The sequence below is a fragment of the Chrysemys picta genome, chromosome 9 (genome assembly GCF_011386835.1).
Source record: "Chrysemys picta bellii isolate R12L10 chromosome 9, ASM1138683v2, whole genome shotgun sequence".
In the NCBI taxonomy this organism is placed as follows: Eukaryota; Metazoa; Chordata; order Testudines; family Emydidae; genus Chrysemys; species Chrysemys picta.
Window position 1 is genome coordinate 39,929,964 of NC_088799.1, and position 15,564 is coordinate 39,945,527.

The 15,564-nt window shown below is 41.1% G+C and overlaps 1 protein-coding gene across 3 annotated transcripts in view; it reads right to left on the reverse strand.

Moving 5' to 3' along the window:
- PXYLP1 (2-phosphoxylose phosphatase 1) overlaps positions 1 to 15,564 on the reverse strand; it is a 94,442-nt gene that overhangs the window by 22,020 nt on the left and 56,858 nt on the right. For all 3 annotated transcript variants that reach the window (XM_065558049.1, XM_065558050.1, XM_065558051.1), the window contains 2 exons: positions 11,075 to 11,236; positions 9,857 to 9,983 (listed from right to left, as the gene is read on the reverse strand). In XM_065558049.1, the coding sequence (XP_065414121.1) occupies positions 9,857 to 9,983; positions 11,075 to 11,236 (289 nt within the window). The remainder of the gene's footprint in view (positions 1 to 9,856; positions 9,984 to 11,074; positions 11,237 to 15,564) is intronic.

Here is a 15,564-nt window from a genome sequence, read left to right on the forward strand (position 1 = left end):
GTGGATTCCGAGGCGGAGGTAATCTCATCAGCCACACCGTACCCTCCCAAGCCTCCCAAGCCAGTAACCAAGACCATGACCCCATGGAAGGGACCTCAGGTGAGTTTACCTTTTAAAATATAAAACATGGTTTAAAAGCAAGCATTTTTTAATGATTAATTTGCCCAAAGGACTTGGGATGCATTCGCGGCCAGTACAGCTACTGGAAAAATCTGTTAACGTGTCTGGGGATGGAGCGGAAATCCTCCAGGTACATCTCCATGAAGCTCTCCTGGAGATACTCCAAAAGCCTTGCCACAAGGTTTCTGGGCAGTGCAGCCTTATTCTGTCCTCCATGGTAGGACACTTGACCATGCCAGGCTAGTAGCAAGTAATCTGGTATCATTGCATGACAAAGCCTGGCAGCGTATGGTCCCGGTGTTTGCTGGCATTCAAGCAACATCCGTTCTTTATCTCGCTGTGTAATCCTCAGGAGGGTGATATCGCTCATGGTAATTAAATTCCCATATTTCAACCAGGTTAAGGGGACAGAGGTGGCTGAAAAGAAATCCTTCCCTGTAGTAAGCCAAGCGCCTTGGGGGGGGGGGGGGACAAGAGGGGGACTGGCGCTGAGCTTTTCACGTGTGGCTAGCAGGGATCTTCCCTGATACCAGCCACGTGGTGGGAGGAGGGATAAACCGATCATCCCAGAGAATTGGATGGGGGGGGGGGAGGGTTAGTTTGTTTTCTGCTACTGAAGGTTAACAGGAAAACCGCAGCACTCAACGAGCTTTGCTTGGTATGTGGGAAAGGAGGGTGCAGAAGCCGAAAGACAATGGCCTACCATGGCCGCATGCAAGCCAAATTCTGTTGCCCGGACCTGCGTCTGTGATCTCTAGCAGCAAAGCTACAGGCACTCAACATTAAGAGGCAAAATGCGACCTTGCACAGGAATAACATGTGCTATGTAATGTGAATAGTGTTGTTCACCGTGAAAGAGTATAAGCATTGTTCCGTAAAATGTATCTTTTTAAAAAAATGCTCTCCTTTTTTCCCTCCCTCCAGCAGCTGCAAATTTTTCAAGCCTCCCTCCTCCATCCCGAAGGCTATCTCAGATAAGGTGTCGGAAAAAAGAGGACGCAAGACGAGATGTTCGCGGAAATCATGGAATCCACCCGCAATGAAAGAGTTCATCTGAATGAGTGGAAGGACACGGTTTCAAACTATAGGAAAGATGCCAGTGAACGTGAGGACAGGAGGGACCAACGTGAGGAGAGGAGAGACGCTCGAGATGAGAGGTGGCGGCAGGAAGATCAGAGGAGGCAGGATGCAACGCTGGGGCTGCTGCATGAGCAAACAGACATGCTCCAGCATCTGGTGGAGCTTCAGGAACGGCAGCAGGATCACAGACTGCCGCTGCAGCCCCTGTATAACCCCCCTCCCCATGTTTCATAGCCTCCTCACCCAGACGTGTAAGAACGCGGGGGGAGGAGGGGGAGCGGAGGCTCTGTGCACCCTCCCATTCCACCCCAGTGGACAGCCCAAACAAAAGGCTGTCATTATTTTAACCATTTTTTAGTGGCCTTTTCCTTCCCTCCGATCCTCCTCCCAAACATCACCCTGGCTACCTTCTCAGTTCTCTCCCTCTTTTTATAATCAATTAATAAAGAATACATGATTTTTAAAGGATAGTGACTTTATTTCCTTTGAAAGCAAGCTGTGATCGAAGGGGGAGGGTGGGTTGCCTACAGAGAATGAGTCAATAAAGGGGGCGGGTTTTCATCAAGGAGAAACAAACAGCACTTTCACACGGTAGCCTGGCCAGTCATGAAACTGGTTTTCAAAGCTTCTCTGATGCGCTGCGCTTCCTGATGTGCTCTTCTAATTGCCCTGGGGTCTGGCTGCGCATAATCAGCTGCCAGGCGATTTGGCTCAGCCTCCCACCCTGCCATAAAGGTCTCCCCCTTGCTCTCACAGAGATTGTTGAGCACACAGCAAGCAGCAATAACAATGGGGATATTGGTTTGACTGAGGTCTGAGCGAGTCAGTAAAGTGCGCCAGCGATCTTTTAAACGGCCAAATGCACATTCCACCACCATTCTGCACTTGCTCAGCCTCTAGTTGAACAGCTCCTGACTCCTGTCCAGGCTGCCTGTGTATGGCTTCATGAGCCATGGCATTAAGGGGTAGGCTGGGTTCCCAAGGATAACTATAGGCATTTCAACATCCCCAATGGTTATTTTCTGGTCCGGGAAGTAAGTCCCTTGCTGCAGCCGTTTAAACAGAGTAGTGTTCCTGAAGACGCGAGCGTCATGAACCCTTCCTGGCCAGCCCATATTGATATTGGTGAAACGTCCCCTGTGATCCACCAGTGCTTGCAGCACCATTGAAAAGTAACCCTTGTGGTTTATGTACGGGGTACCCTGGTGCTCCGGTGCCATGATAGGTATATGGGTTCCATCTATCGCCCCACCACAGTTAGGGAATCCCATTGCAGCAAAGCCATCCACTATGGCCTGCACATTTCCCAGAGTGACTACCTTTCATAGCAGCAGCTCAATGATTGCTTTGGCTACTTGCATGACAGCAGCCCCCACAGTAGATTTGCCCACTCCAAATTGATATCCCGACTGACCGGTAGCTGTCTGGCGTTGCAAGCTTCCAATAGAAGCTTCTATTGCCACTCGCTTCTCAACTGTGAGGGCTGCTCTCATCCTGGTATTCTGGCGCTTCCGGGCAGGGGACAGCAAGTCACAAAGTTCCATGGAAGTGCCCTTACGCATGCAAAAGTTTCGCAGCCACTGGGAATTGTCCCACGCCTGCAACACTATGCGGTTCCACCAGTCTGTGCTTGCTTCCCGGGCCCAGAATCGGCGTTCCACGGATAGAACCTGCCCCATCAACAACATGATCTCCAAAGCACCGGGATCCGCGGTTTGAGAGAAGTCTGTGTCAATGTCCATGTCCTCATCACTCTCGTCGCCGCGCTGCCGTCACCACCGCCTCCTTGCCTCGTTTTTCTGGTCCTGGTTCAGCATAAACTGCACGATAATGCGCGAGGTGTTTACAATGTTCATGACTGCTGTCTTGAGCTGAGCGGGCTCCATGCTTGCCGTGGTATGGCGTCTGCTGTGTTCACCCAGGAAAAAAGGCGCGAAACGGTTGTCTGCCATTGCTTTCATGGAGGGAGGGGTGAGGCTGTACCCAGAACAACCTGCAACAATGTTTTTTCCTCACCAGGCACTGGGATCTCAACCCAGAATTCCAATGGGCGGGGGAGACTGCGGGAACTATGGGATAGCTATGGGATAACTACCCACAGTGCAACGCTCCGGAAATCGACGCTAGCCCCGCTACATGGACGCACACCGCCGAATTAATATGCTTAGTGTGGCCGCATACATTCGACTTTATACAATCTGTTTCCAAAATTTGAATTCTGTAAATTTGGATTAATCCCGTAGTGTAGACGTACCCGTAAGCGTAAACCAAGTGTGGCTGGAAGGCTGCAGTGAGACACAGACACTCAGGGTATGGCTTGCATACTGGAAGGCTGTTTGTGACCAGCTCAGTTGGAAGCTACTTCAACAAGGCATTATAAGGCACCCAAGGCTGTAGGGTAGAGGTGACATAGCTGCTCATTAGTCTGGATTGTCCCCTGGTTCATCACGGTAAAGATTTCACTGATGCCACGTGTAATGAGCATCAAATACACCAGTGCTGGCTTTGCAGGTATCCTCTTTGCCTTCCTTTCACTTTCTGATCCCAGAGCATGGCCTATGCTCAAGGAAGTGCTGGCCAGCGGTGACTTTTCCAGCTACACTTTTGTAGAAACCATCACATCAGAGTCCAAAGTGACCTGTGTGGACTGCTCTTGCAGACGTAACTTGAGCTGAGCATCCCTGGATTTGCCGAACCTAGAGAAGGATTTTCATCTACCTGGGATGTGATTCTCCCCTAGGCAAGAAAGGCACTAACTATGTTCGCCTTTGATGTGAATCAGTCCGTCACAAGATGGGCAGGTTTGCCCGACAGTTTGAGTCTGCTGTGAGGTATAGCTCTTGGCACAAAGCACCTCCCTCCACTTACTAGGGCATATATAGAGGAGGAAGTGACCAATGCTTGCTGCTTTATTTTGTTATGTCCAATTTAAGGAAATGGAAGTGTGAAGATTAACTTTTCTTACCTGAGAGTAGTTGAAAAAAAATTGACTGTAGTCTCTAAGAAGAGTAGCAACAAGTCGGACGCTTGCTGGGTTCCATCTTGCTGCCAAAGGTGCAAAGAGGAACAGAGAGGACTTCTTTGCCTTTTATGCCCTGGCACGGGAGAATGGGGTGGGGAAACACAGAGCATGGGTGCCCGATCCCACCAGACTCTGCTATTCAAAAGAAGCCAAACTCATATGAAGGAGGCACATGCTCACCAACAGTGGATTTTGGTCTGACATATCCTAAAACAAGAAGTTTTTTTACACTATAAATTATCTGACTAAAAATAAATGAATGCTTAGGGCATAATGTTTGAGATACTGGAAACTGACTGTCTAACCAAATTGCAAATTTTTAGAATGGATCAATCCATACTTACCTAACTTTGCCCGCGTAGATAAGTGATTAGAATCCTGATTGATTAATCGGACCTTTTACCTAAGTTTTACACTTTAACATCTCAGAACTGGATGGAGCAAATTAACAGAACTATTGGTCAAGACAGATCTCTGCTTTTTTGTGGATTCAATACAGTATCCACGGGCCCCTTAAGTTTAATTGTAATAATTCACTGTGACATGTTTCAAAAATGTAATATATTAGGGGTAAATAATACTATGCAATTTTAAACTGTATCTAACTTTCTAAACACAGTAACAGTACATATTTGAACCTGTACACAGCCAAATATTTTTCTGAACATTATATCAGACATTTTTCACAAAATAGCATGCACTTTACATACAATATTCCATGTTTTAACAAGATAAAAGTTAAATTTCCTGAAAAAATGTGTGTGCATTAAACTAAATTGACTCTTGACTATCAAAGTCAAAGTACCCACAAGCCAATGGCTCACAGGACTGATGCAGTTAAAGCACATCAGTTTCACAGCCAACAGTACACAAGGGAGTGATGTGGCCTGCATCACATCTGACTGCCCTAACCCTTGATTATACCAGTGATAAATCACAGCCAAAGAGATTAATACTCATGTTCCCTTCCAAAGTGAGGGTGTGCAAGTAATTTGTTTTCCCAAAATTTCTGCCCATGATCTTTTCTATAACTAACTGTTTCTTTGCTATAAGACAATGAAAATTGCTAGCATTAACACAGTGTAGCCAGGGAACTGTGCAGCCGGGACATATTCTAGTCAGAAGGGAATGAGATGTGGTCTCCGCCCAAAAAAAGGCAATGGCTGGGGAGCTGGAAGCCTGAAAGTAGGCGCGCTTGCTGGACCACTGAGAGAAAACACAGGTGGAGTTGTCCTCAATGGTGACATACGGTATCAGGGAAAAATTGTTTTACAAGAAATATTGTTATACATATAACCAGGATGTGAGAACTATGTCAAATAATGAACTAACTTCTCCTACTCTTTATATTAAACTGCATCTATTTTAAGGTTAGGAAAGGTTTAATTTTCATTGCATTTGGCAGTTTCATGAGGCTATCTGGAACTCTAGTAATTGCTAGGAAGTACTGGAAACTTTACAAAAACCCAGCCCTGGTCCAAATGAGATTTGTAGTCAAATTCTCTGCTGCTCTGGCCCACAAACCTGTCCCAGTGAGGAAAGAAAGAGAAAGACAAAGAAGTTTTGCAAGACATTACTTAATAACACTTAGCTCTTGTACATTGCTTTGGATACATTGACCTCAATGCCCCTCACCATGGACTGTGGTCCCAACTTTACAGAAGGACAAATATATCTGAAGAAATAATTAACAAAAATATATTGCAGCTATTCATTCGGTCTTAGGTAATCAATATGCATAGCAAACTACAGACTGATAGAAAAGGATATTTATGTTGGGCATTCATTTTTTGTTTTTACTTTCAGCTTTCAAAATTTTGAGGGTACGTCTATACTACATTTCAAAACTTGTAGCAGCAAGTCTCAGAGCCTGGGTCAGGCTACAGTGTTAAGAACAGCTGTGTGGATATTCAGACTCAGGCTCTGAAGCCCTGGGAAAGGGTGGGTTTCAGAGACTGAGCCAGAACATCTACATAGCTGTTATTAGCACCGTAGCGTGGGCCCAAGTCTGTAGACCCAGGCTTTGAGACTTGCTCCTGCGGGTTTTGAGTGTAGACATAACCTCAGAAAGTTCACTGGGGAAAACTGTGTCTTTTGGGAACTCAATCACCACCAATGACTCAAGTACAGTATAAATAAAAAACAAACAAACTAGGGTGAAGTCTTTTTATACTGTATGTTTCTAATGTCCACTTTTGATTCTTCCATACTGCACCTCTCATATCACTGAGCACCACCTAAAGTAAAAAAGAACAAATGTTGCTGCCAAAAGTAGTGGCAACACTCAGAGAATGTCTGCAACCGGAATTGGGCCTGCTACCAGTGGAAGTGCTAGGCTGTAGGCAGTCGTATAATGTGAAATAAAAGCACCAAGCATTCAAATTAAGTGGTTGTCATTAAAATATTTTATTACACAGAGGTAACTGACATACTATATTTTTCTTTTTTACTTTGGCTTTGACCCTGGCATCTCAAATAGTACTGTGTGGTAACTGTTGGTAAATAGTAATTTTTGAATAGTGACATTGTATCTGTTGACCTCAAAGAGCTCAAATTAAAATGACACATGTGCAATCTCCCCCCACTCACCCCGCCCAAAAAAGATATTCAATGCAAAAAGAAACTAAACTGAAGAAAAAGTATTATTTTTCTCTTCGACACTAAGGATAAATGTTAAGAAATGAAAATCAAAGGTAACTTATACATGTGGAATATAAATATTTTTAGAAGTTTCAAAATTTCTATAGCAGAGGCTGGATCTGAACTCACTGAACAGAGATTGCAATTTACTGTTATCATGCAGGAAAGGAGATTTGATTAACTGAGATGGAAATTCTTTCCTATTGATGTGGAAAAAGCAGTCAGTCTCTAATGCTTCATTTAGATAAGGGACAAGAGGTTTTTAAAATCTGAAAGAGGCACTGTATCTAGTGTAGATATTCAATTAAATTGGTTCTGGTTCTTTATAAGCAGATGTAGCCCAGGATTTGCATATGAAGATAGATAATCCCTAAGAATATGTGCTGCTCTGGACTGGTATCAGAATAGGATATTTTTATTTAAACATAACATGCTAATCATAAGATTTATTATCTGTATTACTGTAATGCCTCATAGCCTTAATCATTCACCAAGACCCCACTGTGTTAGGCGCTGTACAGACACAAAATAAAAAGGCAGTCCCTACCCCAAATTTACAGTACACCTCTACCCTGATATAATGTGACCCAATATAACACAAATTTGGATATAAAGCGGTAAAGCAGCACTCCGGGGGGGCGGGGCTGCGCACTCTGGCGGATCAAACCAAGTTGGATATAACGTGGTTTCACCTATAACGCTGTAAGATTTTTTGGCTCTCAAGGACAGTGTTATATCGAGGTAGAGGTGTATAAGTCAAGAGACCACCAGATGGATACAGACAGATGGGGAGTACAAGAAAACAATACTAGTCAGCATGACAGGCAGTGGTCTCTAACCACTGTCAAGTTTTTTGTAGGCATCACGGAAAAGGAGAACGTTTTAAGGAGGATAATTAAGTAGTTTCGTGGATGTTTACAGGGAGCTCCTCCCAAAACTGAGAGGCAGAACGGGAGAAATAGATAGGTGATTGTTTGAAAATTTAAGCAGTGCATGATGGAGGCTGGCATAGTGGGCCGACTGGAGGTGGGCAGTGACATCTCAACTGTGAATGGTAGATGAGAAGTAGGATGGAGGTAAATTGTAAAGGGCCTTGAAAGTGAAGACAAGTAGCTTTTGTATGATGCGACTGAAGGGGGAGCCAGCAGGGGGATGCAAAGCGGTAACATGGTCAAAGTGAAAGGCTAGGAAAATTATCTTTGCTTAAACCAAGCTATCAGAGTGAGGAAGTGGCAAGGAAATGGTGCTCTGGAGTTTGCTGGGGTAATGGTTACCTCAAAAAAGAAGCAGGACAGCACACAAGGCTTTGAGGCTGCTGTAAGCTAAGAAGAGGGATAGTGATGAAAGGGACCTAATGGGAGTTCACAGCAGTCAGACTTGCTCCCAGTAGAGAGAGGAGCCAGCTTGTAGGAAAATCCTGGAAAATCCTAGTTGATTTAGGAGGAGGAGAGAACATGTGAAAATGCTTTGTGTGAGGCCACTCAGAGAAGACAGTCAGGGAGCTGGGTCACAAACAAGATGTTTACAATGAGATATATCAATCAGACTACAGTTCTAGAGACTTACCAGCAATTGGGTCTAAGTTCAGTCTGAGACTGTAGGTACCAGCACTAAGTGGGCAGCTGTTTGACTCCAGATGGGTCACAAATGGCCCCCCATGACCCATGCCATCCTCAACCATGCTGAATTCTGTTCAAATACTTATGTGAATGAGGGCAAAACATATTCAACGCTCACAGCCGAAAGTATGCTGAGCACTGCAAACCAGCAGAACTTTATTTATTCCAGCAATAAAACTAACCAAGGAAGCTTCTCTACCAAGAAGTACAATGAACAAAGTAAAATTACTGCAGAATAGGAATGACACATTCAGTTTACATACCAACAGCACTTTCAACTACCAATTCAACCTGTAGTTGTGAACGAGGACATTATCACTGCCCTAGTACTCAGGGGTAGTATCTCTCCTCAAGTGCTAATCACATCTGCCTACAAGTACCCAAGATAATGTAAAACTAAGCTCCATTTATCCACCCCCTTCAAGAATGATTAAATACATGTTGAACCTTACCTACAAACAGCAGCCAAAGTCAATTGTTTTACCAATTAAATCAATTGAAGAGTTACCACCATCTTCAGTTCAATTTCCCATCTGGACCCAGGAAATGGCCTCCTTAATGAAATCTTATTACATTTTATTACTTTTGCTAAATAGCTTAATTTTTAAAGTAGATTTTTTTTAAAGAAGTCTATGATTCTGTCACTTTGAAAAATCATCTGAATTGTCTTTTAATATATTAGGGTTAAAATTTAAAATTGCTCCAAATTCAAGAAATTGAAACTGAATCTCACACAAAATGACAACAAATTGGCCATTAAAACTAAGGCATTTATCTTAATATTAATATATGTTAATACAAAACCTATACATGGATGAGTGAGCTGGATTACAGTTGTAAGAACCATAACTTGGAATTTCTACAATTTTGTCCAATTAATCCCAACCAAAATGCTTCATTAATATAATCTGTGTGAAAAATATTCACATGCATCTGTGCACTATTACATCATTTTATTTTTACATTTTTAAGGACCAAATGAAGAGATTAAATAGCATCTTAATGCACAGGGCCTGCTATGACAGAAGCCATCTTTTCAATGACAAACAAACTATTTTGAGTGTAGCTAACACAGTGGATTTTTTGATAATTCAATGACCCTCTAACTTTATCCAAGCAGTAGACATGCAAAAGAGACTGCAAAACAACAGACTGCTACATGACTAATAATAAAACTTGGACAACCGTTCATGGCTGAGTGAAGAGACAATCAACCATTCCCAGATAGTTGTTTTACACACTGGATGCATAACAACAACAGTAATTTCTCTCTCTCTAATTTTGTTCATACACCATGCCTCAGCTCTCACACATTTGGAAATGTTACAGTAAATGTCAACATGGAGAGAGAAATGGTAAAATCCAGGATGTTTACCTTCTAGACACCAATGTACAGTCGATCTCTGGTCTTTTTGTTTTGGGAATGGCATAAAGTGGATATCTATCCCCATGACGAATCAACACGTGGACAGACACAAGCTTAAAATAATGTGGTGCATGACCTATGTGGAAGGAAGAAGTAAAATTAAACAGCAATCTTAATCCTCTCCATATGTTTTCCAATTCTACTATTCCAAGTAAAAAAGCATGCATTATTGTTAATTATCTATTGTTTTCAACATTGTATTCAGTGCTTAGAGAATATGGAGGAGAGACAGTCCTTTGTCCTGAAGTATTTATTTCAATTTAAATAATAAAAAGACATCTATAAAGGCTCTAGGCGCCCAACACATAATACTACAATAGAACCCCAGAAATGTTAGAATAATTATTCAAAAAGAAACTCTGCTACCATAAAGCTCCTTTCCTTCCCTTCTTTAATCATTCTGGGAAGCATACCCACAGCCCTCTCCAAAAACCCAGTTCAGCAGATGACTTTTCCAGCATGCCTAGAAAATCACCAAATGTGGACTACTTTGGATCAAAGTATTGGTTTTTTATCTTTACCTTAGGTTTACTTTCTAAGGGGACTGACTGATATAAGCACTTAACTGACATTAGTGGACGATACAAAGGTATAGTGATTTAAGATGCTTTGTGCCATACTACGGGGTGAGCAGTCCAAAAAGTGTCTTCCTCAACTAAAGATAGAGGCTGCTTTCCCCTCCCATCATTATCTCTTTCCATGGTTCTCACCAACCTAACCTGTCATTTCTGGGGAAGCACTCCAATTGCTTATGTCCCACTTTGAGACTTCAGCATTAACATATTAAAATTTCACACCACTAGGACATGATTACACGGTTTCCAACAAAATGCTAAATATTTTTAAACAACAGCTACAATCTATATTTTCTTTCCCTGTCCCCCCGTCTCTTTGTGGATCTTACATACAATTTAACTGTCAGAAGAACCTTTGTAGATCTCCTTTAACAACCAACTCCAAAATCAAAATACACAATGAGGGGAAGAAGGAACTGAGCATTTTTGGAAACTGAATATATTTCAGCAGCCAGTCAAGATGTTTGTGGCTAGCTCCAAGTTCTAAAGCATTTACAATGCACACTTAAAATCACCATTTCCAGTGCCAACATGTAGGACCTAATAATGAAATAAACCCTTTCAATTGCCTACACCATGTCTGACAGCCTACCTTCCATGCTGCGTTCAGTTATGCTAGGAACATTACAGTAAACACGAGCTTCATAAATAGGATCAATTGCAGGGGGTTCAGTCAGAGGATCAGGCATTATTCTCTTTCGGCTCTTAGGGTTCAGCCCATCTTCCTTGACTGGGTTGACTGGGATTAAGTGCACTAAAAGACATAAAATTAGCAACATTTGTAGTAAATTAAAACTGGTCATTACATCCATATTATTATTTTAATAATGTGCAAAATACTCAGTTGTAAAAATTGGTTATTTTACCAGGAAATGGACTTCCATGAAAATCAGTCACACTAGACCACTGGGTTGTGTTCATTCTGTCAATTTTTGATGCCGTTACATAATGAAATCAGGAAGACCCTAAAGAGCTCTCTTGCATAGGCAGTCCTTAGAGTAAGACACTGAAATCTATCTGGACATAAGAGTTACTGTTTTTTGTCATTTGCACTCTTTTCCTTGGAACTGCTTCTTGTGTTGGATTTTTCCATGGGGTGATAAGAGCAGCAGCAGGACTAGGAATTTAAAAACCTATATCAACAGTCAGTGGATAAGACATGAGTCATTATCTCCCATGACTGCTGCTATCCTGACTCTTCAGCATAGACCCTGAGAGGTCGGGCAGGAGTTGCTAAAGAAAAGAGACACACACCTTGGTAAAGGAACTTGTAGCCATGGGACTATTGGGACTTTCCTTGGTAAAAAGCACCAGAGCAAACAGTTTAGGAAATTAATATTTAGAAAAGGAAATTCACCATATAAAGGGGAAAAACAGATTTTGGTCTGTTCTTTATGGGGATGGGAATGACTGAATTTCCCCAACTCTTTTTATTCTGAAGTCAGGTTTAATAGCTCAGGATAGTTTTAACTCTGTTAGGCCCTTTTGACAGTAAATATCACAAGCATTTACTTCAGAAACTTCCTCGGTTGCTTTTCACTCTACAGAGTATCTTAGTTAGAAATGTTGCTTTGGTTGCCTGCCTGGAGACTACTTCAGACAGGGAAACGACAACAGATTGTTGGCTTTATATTTCATCATCTCCTTGGAAACATCAGAAGTCTTGACTGCCAGTTGTACAGAAAGAACACCCAGTGAACAGGTCTAAAGTACCCTTATTACACTTCCAACATGTCATCTTTTTGTGAGTGGCAGCCAATCTTGTTTTACACATAGGACAATTTAACCCACTGAAAATTTTCAGTACAAATGGTCATCAATTTAAGGTATGTTGTGATGATTGGGGCCTTGGGAAGTGCAATGTATGGAGAAAGTAGTACATTTTAGTTTTGATTGTTTTATCTACCTAATTTATGATCTAGTAAATAGTGAGAATGGCAAAAACAACACAGGAAAATCACATTAGTCCAGAATGGTTAGGTGATAAGAAAAATTTAGCTGAAGTAATTTTTTATATCACAGAGTATCTCTCAGCCTAGGGATCAAGCATGGCCTAACTACTACTTGTCATGCAGGATCACTTCTTGCCAATCAGCTATCTGCATGGACGCACTTTCGCCGGAGAACCAGTGACTGCTGTCCAACTGGCAGTCTAAAGCTGCAGTGTTTTACATGTGAAGCTAGCTGCAGTGGGCTCACATATTCCTAGACATTTCCCTTTGAAAGCTGTCTCCGCAGCTAGTCTCATGCTAATCAGTGTCCCTCTGCAGCCCTGGGAGGGCTCCTATCGAAAATTCATAGATAAACTCAAGTAACATGTTTTTAGTAAACTTTGATTTTACAATTTTCAGATATCACCCCCTTCCCCCATCCAGACTTTTTGTTTACTTGTGCAATAAAATATTCATAAGGATGTCAAAATATATCTAATAATTTTTATTCACTTTATAATCATTGAACTTGAAACTGAAATGCTGTACACAAATGAAGTCTAAAAATAGAATTCACTCATGTTGGATGATAGCACAGACTTTTTAAATTGGAAAAAGTCATTAAAATATATGAGAAAAAGCTAAATTACATTAAATCATGCATGGTGCCCACAACATCTCAGTGTCCCTTTCACAAGAATGTAAGAGATATGGATTTTAGAAATATACAGAAAAATTACTTAGTTTAACTATTATGGATTTACCCAACTAAAACAAAAACAAAAAGTCAACAAAAGTGAATATTAATGTCGTTGTAAAATGCCCTTGGCAGTATCACACTAAACTGAAAGAGACACAAGTCAACTCAAACTTGTATTGTGAAACAAAAAATAAATGGAAATATTTCTCATAGGTCTTTGGATCTGCAAAAGCTTGTTTCTACAAAATCCAAATTTTGGACAAGGTTGAGTTGACAAAGTCTCTTCAGGTTTGAAGACTATTTTATGTAGTAAGCCCTCAAAGACTGCAGCCATAATAATGAACTCTCAAGGCTTTGCCCCTGCCAACATATTCTTTTCAAAGAGGGAAAGATTTTTCTGATTGAAAATGATGGGAAAAGTATTTCATATTGTTCCCATTAGTCTTCAACTGCAAAGAGGGGAGACTAATTTCAAAACTGAAGGTTTATTGATTTTCTGTCCGTGGTAATTCCTCAAATCACATCATGACTGTGAAGGGCACTGATTTTAGAGGCACATTTGTTCTGTGGGTTGGCTGGTGTGTTGGGTGCAGAAGTGGGGAGAAACAATACCAAGTATTTAAAAGGTGTACTAAAATGCAACCAATACAGAAAACGTTTAAGAGTCCAAGTCAAAATAATTAACAGAAGATGCACATAGATTTAAATAATTAAGGTACTATAGTCTACACACATTAAGAAGGTGTAAAATTGGTTTCTCTTCATCCACCAAAGCCAAAGTTCAAGTCTTTCAGATTCTGTACTCCTCCTGCTCCAGCTACTGACATGGCAACATCTATGGTGACTGGCCCTGAATTTCACCTACTTGTGTTTTTAAACTTATTTATAAGGAAGAAAACCCACAGAATTAGGGTTGGTGCAATCTACGAATATGTAACCTTTGGACTTTGTGGGGTAGGAAGGGGGAACTGTTGGTATTCTACTCTCAAGGCTCAATTGCCACCTCCAGAATTTTCCTACTCACTGCGTCCATTTTTTCAGGTCCTCCCATATTAAGATTATTGCACACTGAGACTTTTAAAATATTGCATTAAAATATTTTTAAAGATATTAATAAGTTATCATTAGTCTAGTCAACATCTCTTGGACTGCTGACTGAGTGGAAAGGAACTTACAGTAGGATTTGTATGGCTATAAATCTCAAATCAGAAGAATACACTTAATTATACTAGTAAGATTATACTACCAGCCTCTGTAAATGCACATTGTTGAAGGAGATCAAAGTAGTTCCTAAGCCTAATAAAACGGTTAATGGAGGACTTCAATTACCCCCATATAAATTGACCCCATGTCCCAAGGAGACAAGGTTTAGACAGATAACTTTCAAATGCTATAAGAAGTTAGTTGTTTTTTGGAACAGCTAGTTCCAGAGCACACAACAGGAGACACTTTTATCAGTTTAGCCCTAAGTAACGTACAGGGTTGGTGTAACTAATAGGGAACACAATATAATTAAGTTCAACATCCATTGGTGGGTAGTTGGGGGGAAATCATACCAACAACTAACACAGTGACACTATAGCTAAAGTAAAAAAAAAAAAAGTCAAAATCATTAGACTTAGCTTTGAAACTATTAAGTATAAGATAAAAAAGATGATGTGTAACCCCTTAAAGCAGAAAAAAAAATATTTAAGTATACTAGAAACAGGAAGCCAGAATCAGGGAGAAAAGAGAGCAATAAAGAGGAGAATAAAGTCATTGCAGAGAAACAAAATTATTTCTTTACATCAGTCCTTACCACAGAGGATATGGGGGAATTACCTGCCACAGGCCTACGCTATCCAGTTAACAAAGATGAGGTACTACCAAAGACTGAAGTATCAAAAGAATTAGTACTGGAACAACTGATAAATTAAAGAGCAACAAGTCACCAGGATCACATGGAATACACCCAAGAGTTCTGAGGGAATTTAAAAATCAAGTGGCTAAACTGCAAAAACGAATATGCATTCTCTGAAAACCAGCTGCAACTCTGCATGATTGGATGGTAGCAAATGTTTTACTTACAGACCAGTTGACAATGGGCTGTCCAAAGTTTCTGTACAAGGACTAGTATTGCTTAATACATTTATCAATTATATGGAAATGGGTGAACAGCTGAGTGGCAAAATTTCCAGATGACACAGAATTATTTAGATTAGTCAAGATAGAAAAAACTTAAGAACTTTGGAGGGACCCAGCAAAATCAGCCAAATGAGCAGCCCGACCACAAATGGAATTCAATTTTGACAAATACAAGATAATAATGCACATTGGAAGGAATGATCTGAATGACTCATACAAATCGAGGTGTCTAAATTAACTGTAAGCACTCAGGTTAAAAAGACCCAGGCATCGCCCCTGGACACTAATGTGGACCCACTTTAATTTAAATTTCTGTTCAATGTGTAG